Source organism: Ornithorhynchus anatinus, chromosome 7 (assembly GCF_004115215.2).
Source record: "Ornithorhynchus anatinus isolate Pmale09 chromosome 7, mOrnAna1.pri.v4, whole genome shotgun sequence".
In the NCBI taxonomy this organism is placed as follows: domain Eukaryota; kingdom Metazoa; phylum Chordata; class Mammalia; order Monotremata; family Ornithorhynchidae; genus Ornithorhynchus; species Ornithorhynchus anatinus.
The window spans coordinates 68,732,796-68,752,482 of record NC_041734.1 but is presented as its reverse complement, the minus strand read 5'-3'; the positions used below and the strand labels follow the sequence as shown (position 1 = coordinate 68,752,482).

The 19,687-nt window shown below is 49.7% G+C and overlaps 1 protein-coding gene across 2 annotated transcripts in view; it reads right to left on the bottom strand.

Moving 5' to 3' along the window:
- Positions 1–3,822: 3,822 nt before the first annotated feature.
- MAPK14 (mitogen-activated protein kinase 14) overlaps positions 3,823–19,687 on the bottom strand; it is an 88,273-nt gene continuing 72,408 nt past the window's right edge. The window contains exons 9-12 of one of the 2 annotated variants that reach the window (XM_029068664.2): positions 10,547–10,626; positions 9,810–9,888; positions 7,672–7,845; positions 3,823–6,314 (exon numbers count right to left, since the gene is read on the bottom strand). In XM_029068664.2, coding sequence (XP_028924497.1) covers positions 6,247–6,314; positions 7,672–7,845; positions 9,810–9,888; positions 10,547–10,626 — 401 coding nt within the window. In that variant the 3' untranslated portion in view covers positions 3,823–6,246. Of the gene's footprint in view, positions 6,315–7,671; positions 7,846–9,809; positions 9,889–10,546; positions 10,627–19,302; positions 19,383–19,687 lie in introns of both variants that reach the window. The other variant, XM_029068663.2, reaches the window with a different exon arrangement.

Here is a 19,687-nt window from a genome sequence, read left to right as displayed (position 1 = left end):
GCCATATCCAACGGCCTCTACTTCATCCTAATCCCCCTCAACCTCTTAGCTGCCTCCAACCATGTCGACCACCTCCTTCTCCTGGAAACGTGATCTAATCTTGGCTTCACGGACACTGTCCTTTCCTGGTTCTCCTCTTATCTTTCTGGCCCTTCATTCTCAGTCTCTTTTGCAGACTCCTCTTCTGCTTCCCACCCTCTAATTATGGGTATCCCTCCAGGTTCAGTTCTGGGTCCCTTTCTATTCTCCTCTACACCCATTCCCTTGGAGAACTCATTTACTCCCATGGCTTCAACTACCACCTCTATGCAGATGATTTCTAAATCTACATCTCCAGCCCGAGATCTCTCCTCTCGGCAGTCTCATATTTGCTCCTGCCTCTAGGACATCTCTACTTGGATGCCCTGCCAGTATTTCAAACTTATCATGCCTAAAACAAAACCTCATCTTCCGACCTCAACCCTGTCTTCTCCTTGACTTTGTCATCCCTGTAGAGAGCAGCCCCATCCTTCCCACCTCCAAGCTCATAATCTTTGCATTATCCTCGACTCCTCCCTCCCACTCAAACTGTCACCAAATCTTGTCGATTCAACCTTCACAACATCACTAAAATCCCCCCCTTTCCTCTTCATCCAAACTGCATTTATCCTAACCCCGCTTGACAACGGCATCAGCCTCCTCACTGACCTCCCTGCCTCTCCCCACTCCGGTCCATACTTCATTCTGCTGCCTAGATCATTTTTTCTACCTTGCCTGTGTTTCCCCACTCCTCAAGAACTTCCATCCACCTCTGCAATCAAACAGCAAACTTCTTACCATCGGCTTTAGAGCACTCAAACAGCTCGCCTCCTCCAACCTTGCCTCACTGATCTACTACTACCAATAATAATAATGATGGCATTTGTTAAGCGCTTACTATGTGCAACACACTGTTCTAATGTGGGGAATACAAGGTGATCAGGTTGTCCCACATGGGGCTCACAGTCTTAATCCCCATTTTACAGATGAGAAGTGAGGCCCAGAGAAGTGAAGTGACTTGCCCAAAGTCACACAGCTGACAAGCGGCAGAGCTGGGATTAGAACCCATTGACCTCTGACTCCCAAGCCCGGGCTCTTTCCACTGAGCCACGCTACTACAATCCAGCCCACACATTTTGCTCCTCTAGCACCAGCTCTGCCTTGATTAATCAACCAATGATAATCATTAAGTACTATGTGCAGAGCACTGTACTCTGCACTTGGGAGAGTGCAACAGAATTCGCAAACACGTTCCCTGCCCATAATGAGTTTACAGTCTAAAGGGGAGGGGTGGGGAGGGCAGACGTTAATAAAAATAATTTATAATTTCTCCAAGGACACCAGTGACCTCCTCCATCCCGTACCTACTGGATTCTGCTTTCCCTAATCCTCCTCGTCCTCTTGGCTGCCTTCTAATCCTGGTTTTTCCGAGAGCCCTCCTGGTACGCCTCCTCCATGTAAACTGATCCTTCTTAGTTTCCTTTTCCCTATCACTCTCTATCAATCAATCAGTGGTATTTATTGAGGGCTTACTGTGTGCAGAGCACTGTACAAAGTACTTGGGCGAGTACAACCTAACTGTGGGTGCCCCTTACTGCTCTCTTCTGGGTCCCCTTCTATTCTTAATCTATAGTCACTACTTTGTGGCGCTCAGTCATCCACTGTTACACAGTCGATTATCTGTAAAGTGGGGATTAAATTTGTGTCCTTCCTCCAATTTAGACTCTGAGCCCCACGTGGGAGAGGACCGGTGTTCCAAATGATTATCTTATATTTACCCTAGCGCTTAATACAATGCTAGACACAAAGTAAACAACTGCTACGATTATTGCCTCACTAATCCCGACCTCTCCTCTGCCATCTCAACTCTCCTGCTGCCTACAAGGGATCTTTACCCGGATGTTCCAAATCAAGCAGAAACTCCTGAACATTGACCTAAAACGCTCAATAAGCATTCGTCTACCTACTTATCCTCATACCTTCCTCGCTCTACCTCAACCCTTCTGCTTCCTTCCTCTCAAGAGGACCACAAATAATAGTATTCAGTAAGCAGTCCCTGTGTACGGGGCATTGCATGAAGATACCCAGGTGAGAACTAGACACAGTCTCGGCCCCTCGGGAACCTCAAACTCCTGTGCCTCCCTGTTCCTGTCCCTGCCGACCCCTTGCTCAAGTCTTCTCTTCAGATTAGAAACTTCCTCCTCCTACTCCTCCTTTACATCTACCAGATTTCTTCAAGATGCTGCTGAAGTCACATCTCCTGCCGGAGGCCTTCCCCGACTAATTTCTCATCTCCTTCCCCTATTTCCCTATTTACTGGGAGCCCCATGGGAACAGGGACTGTGTCCAACCTGAATATCTTGTATGTACCCCAGTGCTTAGTGCAGGGCTCGACAGTGCTTAATAAGTACTAGTGCTCTGCACACAGTAAGCGCTTAAATACCATCATTATTATTATTATTAAAAAAAAAGTGCCAGAATTTTTGCAGCACCCAAGTGCTGGTTCTCATAATCCTGGTTCTGCCACTTGTCTATGTGACCTTTGGCAAGCCACTTCACTTCTCTGTGCCTCAGTTACTTCTGTAAAATGGGGATTAAGACTGTGAGTCCCAAGTGGGATAACCTGATTACCTTGTATCCAACCCAGTGCTTAGAATGGTGCTCGGCACCTAGTAAGCGCTTCACAAATACCTAATTTTTACTATTATTATTGTTACTCAGGATCATAACTTCATGCTCCAGTTTCTTCCTGTTATATATTTCAGTGTGTTTCCCCAGGTCGACCGCAGTCTGCGGGCTTGGATCAAGCCTGTTAATTCTATTTTACTCTCCCAAACTCCTAATACAGTGCTCTGCATCTGGTAAATGCTCAAAATATACTATCGATCGATTGAGATGGAGCCAATATGGGGCTAGAATTAAATCAGGGACCGAAGCCAGAAATGGGTAAAAAGGCTGGCAGGCGAGCAGGAAATTCCAGGTTTTCTGGTTGGGCCAAGTTCGCTAAGGCAGAATCCTCAGCCCGGAAGTCCAGAGCCGTGGCCGGGAGCCAGCTGGAAGTAGGAGAGAAGTCCATATTGGACCTGAAAGGCCTGAGGTCACCTTCCCAGCATCCTGAAGCTACGGCTGTAGAGCCCGATTCAGAAACAGGGGAGAGGATGACTCGGAGACTGCTGCCCCATCCCCCGGCCCTAATCTCCCCCCCACCCTTTGGGGTATTTAAGTGTTTACTGTGTGCCGGGAACTGTACTAAGCGCTGGGGTAGACACAAGCTAATATGGTTGGACAGTCCCTGTTCCGCATGGGGCTCATGGCCTTAATCCCCATTTGACAGATGTGGTAACTGAAGCCTAAGGTCACACAGCAGACAAGTGGCGGAGTCGGGATTAGAACCCAGGTCCGTGCTCCATCCATCCACTAGGTCACGCTGCTTCCTAGGACTCGGGCATCCTGCCGCCCGGCAATCCTCTCCCCGGGCCCTCCCCTTCTCCCCTCCAGGCCTCGGGCTTCCTCCGCAATCCCGGCTCTGGCTCTCCCCTAAAGTGTCACCATCCTTTTCCTCCAGGCAAAGGAGGCCCTCTGTGGACAAGGGTCAGGACTCCCAAAGGACCGGGGCCTAGGTGCCTCTGGTCACCTGGCACCTGACCCTCCTAGCACCAACTCTCTAGTTCTGCTGGCCTGGCTTTCAGGGATCACCAGGAATCTAGCCCGGCCCCCAGGGAGAAGAAGCGGGAATCTGGTCCACCCGGTGGAAAAGACGGTCAAAAAAAGCAGAGGCGAGACGCTACCCAAGAGAAAAACTCATTACATTTGAAAAATAGGCTTTATTTTAACCAGTGGTATTGTGGGACATCCTATTTGGCATAAATGAATACAGCAAAGTTCATGGATACAAGTAAAATAGCAGTTTCTCTTGCTCTCTCTCTTCGTGGCGTCTCGTTTGGAGGACCCAGGTGAGAGGAGCAGCGGTGCCCAGAAGCCACGGGGTTACCCCATTAGCTCAGTGCAAGTCCGGGGGTCTGGGGTGCTCCCACACCCAGGGCACCGAGTTGGAGACCCAAGTCTAAAAAGAGTTCTCCCGCGAAACAGAGTCACATTTCCACGTGAAGTCACACTAGCGCTTAAACCCAATACGGCTGACAAATCAGTCGCTGCAGGGTCCTAGAGGGTCTATATTTCCAAATGCCGCGCTGGGGCTGGGTCTCCAGGTCAGAGGGAGGGTTCTTTCAAAGAGAGAGGAGACTTTCCCAATCTTCCTGCTTCTCGCCTCCTTCCTCCATTTCTCCTGCTAGCTCGGGGACCGTCTCCCATCGCCGGGGCGGGAACTCCTGCCGGTGACTGAGACCAGATCTTGCCCGATTTGATACTGGAGATGGCCCGGTCTTCCAGGACTCAGACAATGCTAGAATGAGCAGGCCTGTAAGCAGCACGGAGGGAGGGAGGTGGGGGGAGGAGGGGCTGCGATATAGGAAAAACACCTCACCCCTAATCCCTCGACGAGGGATACTTTTGCTCTGTGTGATAGAATATACGAAATACTGAAACAGCCAACCCCTCCATCCCCCAAGAGGAATCACGGTCATAAAGGCTCCCTGGGATACACAAAATACTGAAACCAAATAGATTTCTTCCCAAGCCCACTCTCTCATCCATTTTCCAGGCGAAAGTAAACTCAACACTGCCAAGAAAATCCTTCTCTAGAAGATAAAGTCACACCGGGAACTATTTTCTATCCACACATCATGGACGGCAAAAGGAGTTTCTGGCTTCATGTCACTTTTTTTCCTTCCGCTTTTGTTCTCAGTACATCCAGGAACTGGTGGTTTTTTTTGTTGTGGTTTTTTTTGCTGGTGGGGGAAGAAGAGGGAGGAAAAAGAGAGAGGGAGAGATACGAAGAGACCCCCACTTCTGTTTTTCAGGAATTGGGATGTTCCTCTGAAGGACCCTAAACATTCCCCCCTTAGTTCACAAAAGAGTTTCTCGAAAAAGCAGGATGACAAAAAGGAAGAGAGATCATCTGTTCCATCGCTTCACTGTTTTCACAACGGACGCACCCAGAATATCAAGTATGTTCACACTGAGGAGGACCGGGAGACTCGAGAGAAAACGGACTTTCCTACGGTATCGGCTGGGGACGGGCAGGGCCCAAGCCGTCCCGGACCAGCTCTCCAGGTGCCGGGGCACCCCCTTCTTCCCCACGCCCCCCAGACACCTCGACAAGTAGCTGCATGCACAAACAGCGAGACATGCAAAAAACACCCTCATCGCAAAAAGGAATAAAGAGCACATACACAATGCAGACCGCCGGCTGGGGTCCGATCCCGAGGCGGAACCCGCTCTCGCCTGCCGGGGCTGACGCGGAGGGAACCGCGGAGAGAGAAGATGGCAGCGCTTAACTTCGGGACACTCACACACGGGCACACACGCCAACAGACACGCACCCCCCCCCCACCCGCCTGCTGCTTTTCAAGGCTCGTTTGTTATCACGGATTCCCAGGTGGCCATGCTGGTAGCCCTCTCTGCTCCAGCGACCCCCCAACACCAGTCTGCCGGACGTTAACTCCCGACTTCCTCCTCTCCAACGTAAGGCACGGACATATTTACAGGTTTAGACAAACCGGTCACACCTTCCGAGACTCAGACTAAGACGCGGATCCCGTGTTGGGCCGAGGCGCGGGGCTTCACGCTCAAGGTGGCCGGGGCTGGCCTGGCGATCCACGACGACTCCTTGCCCAGTGGCCACTGCCCCGTGCCATCTGGGATGTGGCCTCCTAGCAGGGCGTTTCCATTAATTGTCATGGGGCGACGGGGAGCCCGGGATGTGCTTTGTATTTGATTTTTTTCAATTTTACTTTGCAGAACACCTGCCAGGCCCTAGGAAACCACCCCCCCTCCCCCAGTTTGGCTGGTTGGCCTCGTGATCTCACTGAGGGGCTATCACCAAGGCCGTTTCAGAGCTTCAGTGGCTCGTCCCCAGCTGTATGCAGAATACAGCATGTTTGCACAAAGTCACTGTATAAATAGCTCCCTCATCCCCCCCGCCCCCCTCCCACTCCACCCGGGCACACCCACAACACACACACACACACACACATCCATCCACACGCCCCTCCCTCCCTGCCCACGGAGAATCTTTGCAACAAGAGGCACTTGAATATTTGGAGAGTCCCTGTGAAAAGGCCTTCTCCTCACAGTGAAGGGAAAAAACAACAGAGCGGAACTGGGTTCTCAGGACTCCATCTCTTCTTGGTCGAGCGGCGGAGGCACAAAGCTGACGACTTCATCGTAGGTCAGGCCTGCAAGACAGGAAAGAGACGGGAGGCCTCGTGGCGGCTGCCAGCCGGAGCCCCGGGGAAGGAGGGCGGGCAAATCCCGATGACTGATGTGGCCCCGTGCTATCTGAAAACAGGAAAATCCACCCACGGCACGGGCCTGGGAGTCGGAAGGACTCGGGTTCTAACCCCGGCTCCGCCACTTGTCTGCTGGGTGACCTCGGGCAAGTCACTTCACGTCTCTGGGCCTCAGTTCCCTCATCTGTAAAATGGGGAGTGAGACTGTGAGCCCTCCGTGGGACAGGGACTGTGTCCAATTTCATTAGCTAGTATCTTCCCCCGTGCTTAGAACAGCGCTTGACACATAGCGCTTAACAAATACCAACATTATTATTCTAAAGGAGGTTCCCGTCCCATATGGTGCTTAAAACACTGCTTTTACCTAAGCTACCTGTGGGCAGGGAGCGCGTCCACCAACTCTCTTGTACTGTGCTTTCCCTAGTGCTTAGCGCAGTTCTCTGCACACAGTAAGCGCTCAATAAATATCACTGATAGACTGAAGGCACCTGGAGCCTCTCCCCGCCCCCCAGTAAGCGAACCACCACCAGCTGCACTCTGGTGGGCTCAGCTGGCAGACACGTGCTTGGCTCCAGTCTCTTTTCCCATCCGCTACAACTAATGGCCACTGGTGATGAATTGATGACAATTTCAAGCCCTGAGTCTATTAAGAGGTCAGTCAGTCAATCATATTTATTGAGCGCTTACTCTGTACAGAGCACTGAGCTAAACGCTTAGGACAGTACATTATAAGAGAGTTGGCAGACACATTCCCTGCCAACAGCGAGCTTACCGTCTAGAGGGGGAAACATATTAATAATAATTATGGTATTTGTTAAGCACTTACTATGTGGTAGGCTCTGTCTAAGCGCTGGGGTGCCTACAAACTAATCGGATTGGACATAGTGCCTGTCCCGCGTAGGGTTCACAGTCTTATTCCTCATTTTACAGATGAGGAGCTGAGGCACAGAGAAGTGAAGTGACTTGCCTAAGGTCACACAGCAGACAAGTGGTGTAACAAGGATTAGAATTCAGGAATTTCTGACTCCCAGGCCCATGTTCTATCCACTACACCATGCTGCTTCTCTAATAAATTACAGAAATAAATTAAAAGAGGGGTGGAACGTGTACACGCCCCACTCTCCCCATTCCCAAAGGCCCATCATGACTTGGCTGAAACTCAGACCCTCCAGGTAACAGGTTCATTCTGCCTTCCTCCCCCAGGGGGAACACGAGTTCCTCCCGCAAACTGTTCCTTTCGATCGGAACTCCCAATTCCCATCGTTTGCGCCCGCTTTCCCCCGCCGCCCTCCGCGGGCCTTACTTTTCCATTCCTCTATCAGGAGCTCCCGGCTCTCAAAGGACTGATCGTAGGGATCGGCGACGGGCTCGTCGTCAGGGTCGTGATACTGAGCGAAGTAGCTGTGGGCTAGGGCTTGGGCCGCCGTGATCCTCTTATCGGAGTCCAGCACCAGCATCTTTTCCAGCAAGTCGACCGCTGTCACCACCGTCACGGCCGCCCAGAGGAAAAAGGAGCGAGACGGACAGTCAACATGGCAGACGCTCCAGGGTTTAAGCGGCCAAACAGTTCGGATCCCAAAGGCTCCCCCAAGTTCTTTGAAGAGGGTAAAAATAGTAATAATCATGCTATTTGTTAAGCGCTTACTATGTGCTAGGCACTGGGATGGATACAAGATAATTGGATCGGACCCAGGGGGCTCAGTTTTCATCCCCATTTTATAGATGAGGGAACTGAGGCGTGGAGAAGTGAAGAGACTTGCCCAAAGTCACACAACAGGCAAGTGGAAGAGCCGGGCTTAAAACTCAGCTTCTTCTGACTCCCAGGCCCGTGGTCTATCCATTAGGCCACACTGCTTCGCAGAAGTAACAGACCCATAAGCCCTACCTCCCTGGACTTCAGCTACATCTTTCTTCCGAAAGATACCAGACATTTTCCCGGAATTTTCCTTCATTTTGTCCCTATCGGGTAGGCAAGAATTATTATGTAAGCAGGACATCTGTAACCAGGGAACGCGTCTGCCAATTCTGCTGTACTGTCCTCTCCCAAGCACTTAGAACAGTGCTTTGCACATAGCAAGCACTCAATGAATACCACTGATGATGATGAAAATCAGATGCCAGAAAACAAGAAGAGCCACAGCATGGCTTAGTGGAAACAGCCTGGGCCTGCGAGTCAGAGGACCTGGGTCCTAATCCTGGCTCTGCCACTTGTCAGCTGTGTGACTCTGGGCAAGTCGCTTCACTTCTCTGTGCCTCAGCCCCCTCAACTGTAGAACGGGGAGCCCCATATGGGACAGGTACTATGTCCAACCTGATTATCCTGTATCTACCCCAGTGCTTAGTATGGTGTCTGGCACACAGTAAGCGCTTAACGAATACCATAAAAAAACAAAACAAGGTTTCAGTGCCTAAATTTAAACCCAAATTAGAGCGAGGCCGCCTTTGTGGTCCCATGAGCTGCTGGGGGAATCTGAATGTTACTCCTTTAATTAGATTTATCAAGACACTCTTCTCCCCAAACTCCCAATTAAAAAGTGAGCTGGTATTTTAAACTCCCATTTCCCCTCCAATACCAATAAGAAATGCCCACAGCGGGCACGACGGCACCGGTTGTGTTCCCTCTCCTCCCCTCCAGGAAGTTCTGAAGTCAGTTCTGACGTTCATTCTAATCCCCAGCGATTTACTGCCTTGCTGCAAGGCCCGGAACAGGGCACGATCTTTTGGGGCTCTTGCCCTGCCTTCCCAGGGCTGTTTTGAGGATCTACCAGATCACCCCACCCAATAACCCACATCATTTCTGGAACTCCCGCACACCGTATCTGGAGTTTCTGGCCAATAAACAGCTTACAACAGCAGAAGGACGTGGGAGAAGTGACGGGTGGGGGAATTTGGGAAGGAATGGATGAATCCCATCTCTCACTGACTCTCCCCCTTCTGCTCTCCCAAGGCTTCCTCTGATGTGCCACTTCACTGAAGTGAACTGGCTTGCCCAAGGTCACCCAGAAGACAAGTGGCAAAGGTGAGATTAGAACCCAGAATGTCCTCACTATGGGGCACTTCTCCATAACTGCCTGTTGTTACAGCTACCCACTCGCGCTCCCTGGCATTTGGAGGGGAGAGGTAGGAGGCCTTTGGTGAATAAAATAAAATAATTATGGGCAGTGTTTGCAACTCTTTGGAAGCAAGATATTATAAAACCCACCGAGTATTTCTCTAGAATTTACTACATCTCACGGTTAGGCCTATTCCTTTCTCCTTCCCGGAAGCCACGCCCTCCCCTTGGGAGAGCAGCAGCTGTCTTTGGCAACAAAAAACCTGGATGGTTCCTATCTGCTTCAAAAAGCCGAGGGCACAGAGCAGGGCGCTCTCTTATCTGCTGTCTTCCTTTAGTTGGACTTTCATCCAGGGGGAGGGAGGGAAACAAAGAGAGAAAAACCTTACCGAGGGGATTGGCACCGATAAACACATTTGCGAAGTTCATCTTCGGCATTTGAGTCAAAGACTGAATGTAGTTTCTGGCCTGCGGAAATAAAGGCGTTCAGAGGCGTCAGTGAATCGGAGACGCCGAGAGCCCGGCAACCTCGAGTGGCTGTCGCGCCTGTGGGACCCGCCGGCCTTTACGATCCTCTAATTGCCTGGCTGCTCTACTCCTGGCTCTGAAGCCTCCTCAGATTCTCGGGTTTTCACATCCACCTTCAAGTTTGGGCCCAGGTGCAAGAAAATGCTCATCAGTTCTGGCACATCGACCCACCACCAAATTACGGTGTTGGGCGTTGTAGAACGCAGCCGGAAGTGACTGCCTCTTAATAAACTACTGGCTACCCGGAAAACCTATAGGGCCTTGAGCTGGGTTTCTTTTCAAAAATAAACAACAACTACAACAAAACACCACAAAAACAAAAAACCAACCACAAAACACCCCACCATCGGGCTACTGAATTGCCACAAACAGGCTTCCCAAAGACAGATAGTCTCAATCGGGGGTGGGGGGTCCTACAGGATCAAGCCATGCTAGGTCCCAACGTTAATGGCTTGAGAACGCCCCCAGGCAATCGTGACTTCCGAGATCAGCCCAAGGCCCATGCAAACATTCAGTTCCATCCTTCGGTGTGGGTGTCATCCAGGGGCAGTAAGCTCAGCCCGGAAGCCTCTCAACTAGCTGCTGGGACCAGGCTCACCTCGTGGCTGGGCATCCTGTTAATGAGATAGGCAGGGGGTGTCCCCGTCAGGCGCATGATCTGCTGAAGCTGGTTAATATCTTAGGTGCCTGGGTCAAGGGCTTTGTTAAAAACACACGGTGCAAAGAACTCCAACTCAAAACAAACAAAAAACTAAGAGCCCAAATCACCTCAAACCACAAAGCTTGCTAAATCCCTCCCCCAGCAGCCAACAAAGCATGACTTCTGTGATCGGAAGTGCTGTTAATGGGTGAAGACTACTCACCCTGGTAGTGGCCGACTGCCCATACAGACAGGGAAAATGGGTTCCCAATTTTTTTAATTTTTAATGGTATTTGTTAAGCACTTACTATGTGCCAGGCACTGTTCAAAGCACTGGGGTAGGTACAGGCTAATCGGGTTGGACACAGTCCATGTCCCACGTGGGGCTCACGGTCTCAACCCCCATTTCACAAATGAGGGAACTGAGGCACCGAGAAGTGAAGTGACTTGACCAAGGTCACCCAGCAGCAAGTGGCGGAGCTGGGATTAGAACCCAGGTCCTTCTGATTCCCAGGACCATGATCTATCCACTAGGCCACGCTGCTTCTCAAATTCTTCCCTTGAATTCTTTCAGGCTGGGCAGTTCTGGACCACCTGGGGAAAGATTTCCTCTAGACAGGCCTGGCCCCAGAATTCCCTCAGCCAAGTTGGGGGGCACTCCTCTCCCCAGAGTGGGGAGTGGTACAGAAGAAGGAGATAATGATAGTAATAATAATAATTATATATTTGTTAAGCGCTTACTAAGTGCCAGGCACTGTACTGAGCGCTGAGATGGAGACAAGCAAATCGGATTGGACACAGTCCCTGTCCCACATGGGACTCACAGCCGCAAACCCCACTTTACAGATCACATAACTGGAGGCCCAGAGAAGTGAAGTGACTTGCCCATGGTGACCCAGCAGACAAGTAGTGGAACCGGGATGAGAACCCATGACCTTCTGACTCCCAGGCCTGGGCTCTAGCCGCTACGTCATGCTGCTTCTCAAAAAAGGACTCAGGGCCACCGGCCCAAGGCAAAACTTTCCCCAAACCTAGGCCGGAACCGGAGTGGCCTGAGAAGTGGCCCTCTCGGAACAGGGCCTATGGAGGTTATCGCGGAGGCGATTTCTTTCCGGATGGGAGGAATGGGTATGTGGGTTAGGCAGGGAAGGCAGAGCGGTGCAGGGTTCGCGTGACACCGAGAGAAAAACCAAACACACACACACACAGTGACAAACCGGTGGAAAAGGACAAAAGGAAAAAAGGCAAATGATAGAGTGAAACTACAGAGTGCCCCCAGGATTTCCCCTACCCTCAGGCAAGCCCTCAGCAAATCCACTCATTCATTCAACCGTATTTATTGAGCGCTTACTGTGTGCAAAGCACTGTACTACGCGCTTGGGAGAGTACAATATAACCCAGTATATGAAGCCACGAGGAGAGTGCCCGTCTGCTACAATCTCTGCAAGGACGTAGCCAATAGATCTTCTGGAGTCAAAAGTTCCACTTCCAGGGTCCCAAACGAGACATCCCCTTTAATGAGACACCCTCACGAGATTTGGGCTTTTTGGCCACAAAGCCCAGTGTGGCTGACCGATGGACAGGGACCTCTTTTCCAGAGCCCTACAGAACACACTCTGATCATCTGAAGGAACTCTCTGCTGGCTGATCAATTCGGCTTTTGTCTTTTTCACCCTGTACAGTGAGCGCACCAAATGCAACAACGGAAGTTACTTATGTAAGCTCCTTCATCTTCTACTACTGTACTTTTCCAAGTGCTCTATTCAGTGCTCTCTCCCAACCAGAGTCCAGGAAGCGCTCAACACGGCTGATTGCCCTTCGTACAGTCCGTGCTCAATAAACGCGACGGAACGGTGCTTGACACCGAGAGAGCCCTCTCGACAAATTCAGGCCTTAAAATAAATAGATCTAAGTGGCACCGCTCACGTCACTTCATTACTAGATTTCTCTGAGTGATCTTATCATTTAAGAGTCACACTCGAGAGCTCAAAATTGCCAGCGGGGAATAGAAATCATCGAATAGTGGAGTACTGAGGTCGTCTTACCCCAGGTAGAGGGCCTCCCTAGCTGTGAGGAGGGAGCAGATGTGGGGAGAGAGCTTAGGGGAGGAACGGTTTTGTGGCACTTTAGCCAATTCCTCAAAAGACAAGGAAGGAAAAGACAGTCACTGTTCTGCTGATCCTAAACCAGCTCAGGAGTGGATTTCAACAGTCTCTTAACAGTTGTCCGTCCATCTCCAACATCAAACTCCTCAGCTTCCAGGCCCTCTTCAGCAGTCTCCTTCCTAACTCACCTCGTTCCTCTCCTATTACAACTCAGCCCACAAACTTCGTCCTCTATGCCACCCTACTCACTGCGCCCTGGTCTCAGCCTCACGCCCTCCCTTCCTCCTGGAACTCCCTTCGCCTTGAGTTAGTCTCAGGCAATTGTATTTATTGAGCGCTTATTGTGTGCACAGCACTGTAATAAGCGCTTGGGAGTGCGCTTTAACAACAGAGGCATTCAGAATTTACAGTTCTCACATCCAAATGAGCTGCCACTCTTCCCTTCTTCAAAGCTTTGCTAGAATCGTTTCAGGAAGCCTTCCCTGACTGATCTCTCATTTCTCCTGTGGGCAGGGATCGGGACTTTTCTCAGGTGCTTAATACAGGGCTCACCACATAGCAAACACTCAATAAATCCCATTGATTGATTGTCCTCCAAATGACTTTGGCCTCTGCCATTATGCAGGAGAGCAGTCTTCTCTCCCGCCCCTCTGAGTCCCCTAAACATAAAGTCCATACCCCATGAGCACTTTGATACTCACCCCATCCACACTCCCACAGCCCTTAGGTTCTTATCCTCATATTCTGGTGCTGCTTCTATCTGCAACTTATTTCAGTTTCTCCCCTACAAGACTGTAAGAAACTTGAGGGAAGGGATCGGCTTTCTTGTACTCCCCCACGTACTCGCTATGGTGCTCTGCACACAGAAAGCGCTCAATAAATACCACTGATGTACTAGCTGACATGGGAGCTGCCTAGGATTAAAAGTAAGATGGCAATATAGCAGCAATACCAAGTGGGTTTAGGGACAATTAGATCACTGCTCTTCCTCTTCCTATACTGAGAACGGGGCCCAACCTGCCCCCTGAAAAGTGGCCTCCCTGCTTACAGCCTCAAGTTTATGATCAAAAGTCTCCCTTCTTTAGAATCTTAGTTTTTCACCCCGCTAAGAATACCTTTTTTAAAAAAGGGGATATCTATGGTGGCTCAGTGGAAAGAGCCCAGGCTTGGGAGTCAGAGGTCATGGGTTCGAATCCCTGCTCTGCCACTTGTCTGTTGTGTGATTGTGGGCAAGTCACTTAACTTCTCTGGGCCTCAGTTACCTCATCTGTCAAATGGGGATTAAGACTGTGAGCCTCATGTGGGACAACCTGATTACCCTGTATCTACCCCAGTGCTTAGAACAGAGCTCTGCACATAGTAAGCGTTTAACAAATACCAACATCATTATTATTATTTTCACTGAAAACATAAGAATGATACTAATCATCCTATTTGTTAAGTGCTCACTACGTGCCAGGCACTGAACTAAGCACTGGGGTGGATACGAGCAAATCGAGTTGGACACAGTCCCTGCCCCATACTGGGGGCAAGGTCTCAATCCCCGTTTTTCAGATAAGGTGACTGAGGCACAGAGAGTTGAAGTGACTTGTCCCAGGTCGCACGGCAAGCTGTGATTAGAATCCACTCTTTCTGCTAGGCCATGCCGTTCCTGTTTGGGGCAGGCTGCCCCTAACCCTTCCCAGGTGTGGTGATCGGTTCAAAGATGGTCTCTTTCCCTTCTGCTTACTCTCTCCCTTCACTAATGCATTATTTTAACTTCTGCAAGATCACACAAATTAGCCTCTCCCCATCATTTCCACGGGCACCTCTGAGGGCTAAGAAGACAGGGGACTTGCTGCTTCCTTCCCCTTCAGGAGCACAACTGCTAGTCGCTCACTAAATCTTGACCATTTTCTCCTCCCCAATATTTCTCAGTCCTCCTCTGCGCACCATCCCACCCACCATAGTTTAAGCTTTCCTTGTGTCTCAACTAGACTAATAATAATAATGTTGGTATTTGTTAAGTGCTTACTATGTGCAGAGCACTGTTCTAAGCGCTGGGGTAGACACAGGGGAATCAGGTTGTCCCACGTGGGGCTCACAGTCTTCATCCCCATTTTACAGATGAGGTAACTGAGGCACAGAGAAGTTAAGTGACTTGCCCACAGTCACACAGCTGACAAGTGGCAGAGCTGGGATTCGAACTCATGACCTCTGACTCCAAAGCCCATGCTCTTTCCACTGAGCCACGCTGCTTCAGTTGCGCCAACCTCTTGTCTGAATCAATGGTATTTGCTGAGCGCTATGTGCAGAACACTGTCCTAAGCACAAGGGACAGTATAACACAAATGCACTAGCAGACATGTTCCCTAAGGTGGCATGGCCTAGTGGGAAGGGCACGGGGCCGGGAGTGAGAGGTCCTGGGTTCTTATCCCAGCTCTATTGCTTGTTGTGAGACCTGGGGCAAATCACTTCACTGCCTCTGTGCCTCAGTTTCCACAACTGTAAAATACCTGTTTCTCCTTCCTGCTTAGACTGTGAGCTCATGTAGAACAGGGACTGTGTCCAACCCAATTAACTTATATCTACCCCGTCACCTAGAACAGTGCTCGACCCTTATTAAGCACTTAAATACAAGAAGAATGAATTCTGTGGCCTGAATCCTCATTCTGAAATGTTGTTTGGCAGCCGTATCTCCCTCCCCTGGTCATCCATTTTTCTTCCGTATCACACGGAGAGTCCTGACACGGAGAGTCCTGACAATTAGTTCTGAGGCTTTCCATCAGCTGTCTCCTTATAGGTCTCTGCTATCTTCACTTAATAATAATAATAATTAATAGTTATGGTATTTGTTAAGTCCTTAGTATGTGCCAGGGACTTTACTAGGCGCTGGGTTGGATGCAAGCAGATCGTTGGAGACAGTCCCTGTCCCGCAAGGGGCTCACAATCTTAATCCCCATTTTACAGATGAGGTAACTGTAACTTAACACAGAAGTTAAGTGACTTGCCCAAGGTCGCACAGCAGACAAGTGGAAGAGCCAGGATTAGAACTCATGACCTTCTGACTCCCAGGCCCATGCTCTGTCCACTACACCATGCTGTTCCCTGCTTCACCTGCCAGTTCCCAGGTCAGATTCCTGCCAAACTACCTTTTTTGGTCAACTTTGCTCTCAAAATTTCCCACCACCAACCGTTTGCTCAGGGCCAGAACTTCCTCTACTTTCAAATCCCCCAGACTTGTATTTTCTTGTCTCTCCAATTAGATTTTAAGTGGTATAAGGGCAGCGAGCAAATCTTTTGGTTTCTATTGTTCTTTCTGAAATGCTTAGTACAGTGCTCCCCATGTATTCGAAACTATCGAGTGAGCATTAATCAATAGTTTCTGAAGGACGGTCAAGGAAGATTAAGCACCCTACTCCACTCTCTGACAATACTTCGACTTGTCGTTCTCCTTCAACCCACATAATCAGTCTGCTGTGAAATTCTGCCAGTTCTACCTTCATGACATCTTTAGAATCCACCCTCTCCTCTCCATCCAAACAGCTACCACGCTGATCCGACCATTTATATCCCACCTTGACTACTACATCAGCCTCCTCTTCCCTTGACCTCCCTTTTCGTCTCCCCTCTTTCCACTCTGCTGCCCGTATCATTTTTGTACAAAAACATTCAGTCCACATTTCCCCACTCTTCAGAAACCTTCAGTGGTGGCCCATCCACCTCGGCATCAACACAAACTTCTTCCCCTCGGCTTTAAGGCACTCAGTTTTCCCACCACTGATTTCCCAATCTGCACATCCTGTCCCCTTGACGCTAATCTACTCCCGGCACCTTGGTCTCGTCTTTACTGCCGTCCACCCCTTGCCTATGTCCTCCTCTGGCCTGGAATTCCCTCCTCCAGCATACCCTGATGGTCCACCACTCTCCCCACCTTCAAAGCCCTCCTAAAACCACATCTCCAAGAGGTCTTCCCCCAACAGGCCCTCATTTCCCCTCCTCGCTCTCCCCTAAGCACTGGGATCTATTCTCTCCCTTGATATTCACCTCATTCTCAGCCCCACAGCACTTATGTACACATTCTTACATGCCTCCATTTCCCTATCTGTAATTTACGATGTCACTCTCCTCCTGTAATAATACCATAACCCCATGCTGCTTCTCTACAGACTGTAAGCTCCTCAAGGGCAGGGATCATATCTACCAACTCTACTGTATTGTGCTTTTCCAAAAGCTTAGTAAAGTGCCTTACACACAGTAAGCACTCAATATATGCCACTGCTTGACTGATTGATTTGATTAAAGAAAATCCCCAGGAATGAAGATGTTTGGACGAGACTTCTTTCTTCCTGGCTAACTAATCTGCTGCATCCAAGCAGGAGCTGGGTGCTGAAGTTGCCCATCGGCATACTGTGCATTTCCGACGCTGTTTCTCCTGCTTGGGAACATTTCTGTGTCTGTCTCCCCGATTCGAGTGGAAGCTCCTCGTGGGCAGGGACAGAGAATTGGGCTTCGGTAGTACTTCCCAAGTGCTGAGACCGGTGCTTTGCATCCAGTAGGCATCCTCTGATGCTCGTTGTGGGTAGGGAATATGCCTACCACCTCTGTTATATCGTGCTCTCCCGAGTGCTTCGTAGGGTGCTCTGCACACAGTAGGCCTATTTATTTTGTTAATGAATTGTACATCGCCTTGATTCTATTTAGTTGCCATTGTTTTTACGAGATGTTCTTCCCCTCGACTCTATTTATTGCCATTGTTCTTGTCTGTCCATCTCCCCCGATTAGACTGTAAGCCCGTCAAACGGAGGGACTGTCTCTATCTGTTGCCGACCTGTTCATCCCAAGCGCTTAGTACAGTGCTCTGCACATAGTAAGCGCTCAATAAATACTATTGAATGAATGAATAGGCGTTCAATAAATACGACTGATTCAAAACCCATTACTTCTACTCCTGGAGTCTCCTCCACCTTCCTTTCCAGAAGAGGGCAGAATTGCTTCCCTTAAGGGACACAGGGGGTGAGTGGGGAGAGGTGGAGCTTATTAGCCGGCTCTGGGTAAAGTGCAGGGGGGCCCTGCTTTTCAAGGTGTTCCAGGAATGGATCGCTCATTAGTCAGACCTGGGGGGAAGAAAAAATGCTGATGGCGTGCATTCCACTTCTGCGATGAAGCAGATGTGATCCACGCAGCTCCAAAAACAAACACAGATCTGGCACCGGAGGCTCCGACTTTTGCCTGGGAACAAGCCAGGAATTATCTGGCGGGAGCTGGGAGTTTCATTTGCCAGTACGGAGACCACCTGTCCAGTTTCTTACCAATCAGCCCAGTTTTCAGCTGGTCTATCCTCTGTTTGACCCAGGTTATAGACCTGGGCAACTTTATGACTTGGATTTTTATTTTCAGTCCAGTAAGACTTAACTCCTTGAAGGCAATGATAATCATAATTGTGGTTTTGTTAAGGCGCTTACTATGTTTCTGACACTGTACTAAGCACCAGGATGGATAGAAGTAAATCAGTTGGACACAATCCCTGTCCTGCATAGGGCTCACAGTCGTAATCCCCATTTTACAGATGAGGTAAATGAGGCGCACAGAGAAGGGAAATGACTTGCCCAAGGCCACAGAGCAGACCAGTGGCGGAGCCGGGATTAGAACTCATGATCTTCTGACTCCCGGGCCCGTGCCCTATCCGCTATGTCATGCTGAATCAGATCTACCAACTCTACGGTATTGTACTCTCCCAAGTGCTTAGTCCAATGTTCTGTACACAATAAGCGCTCGATAAATCCCAAAGACTGATGGACTAATTCAGCAGCTGGCCTCCCCCCACCACGGTTCCTGCCACCAAATTCCATGGCTCGAAAACTGCCGAGAGACCCGGAGGACCAACACAAAGGTTCTGGGTTGGGTCCCCCCAGAGAAACTTTCTGGGTTCAGATAGCCATGAAAGACTTGCACAAAATGATGTATGGGTCCATTTTTCATCATGTTGGGTGCCCATATGATGAATAGGACTATTTTGCCAGGCCATGAATAAGATTTTTTTCCTATTAACCCCTTGGGGAGAATCACTGATCAAAACAATAATAATGATAACTGTGGTATTTAAGTGCTTACTATATGCCAAGCACTATAATAAGCACTGGGGTGAATACAAGATAATCAGGTCCACACAGGGCTCACAGTCTACGTAGGAGGGAGCATAGGTATTGAATCCCCATTTTGCAGATGAGGGAACTGAGGCCCAGAGAAGTGACCTGCCCAAGGTCACACAGCAAACGAGTAGCAGATCTGGGTTTAGAATCCAGGTCCTCTGTCTCCCAGGCCCGTGCTCTTTCCATGAGGCCACTTCTACAATCTCAGAGGGACTAGACGGCCCCGAAAACTGGTGGTTGATATCATCAGAGTCAAGACAGAGCGAGAATAAGGGAGAGCGAGAATGAGCATGCGCTTGCATACACACCCCCCCACACACTCTTACACACTTTTACCCGGGAGAGTAAACCTGCATAGACAGCTCACTCATATTCACCCCCAACCCCTAGGTAGAGTACAGACCCGGAGAGGGAAAGTGTCAAAAGATAAACTCAGAATCCCCAAAGGACGATAATTACAATCAAAGCTTTAACTCACAGACTCTGAGGAGATTTTCTTCAAAAGCTCAGCCCCTGGGGTTCCAACGAGTCTCAAAATGAGCTTCAACTGATCAATATCTAATGGTGGACTATAAAGGAAAATGTTGGGACAAATCAAAATAAATAAAAAAAAAAAAACCAAAAAACCATCCACCAGATCAAAATGGAGAGAGTTCATCTCTATCCAGGCTTCAACTGGTATTTCGAACAGGAAATGTGGACCCTGTGCAAGGTTACAAAATGCCACGACGCACACATTAATTCCAGGCCCCTCAGCTCTGCATCGTGATCCCTGGGAGAAGGAGCTTCTTCCACCAGGGTCTTGGCCACCTCCACACTTGCAGGGCAACATGAGAACTCCACCCCGACAAGCGAACTTCCAA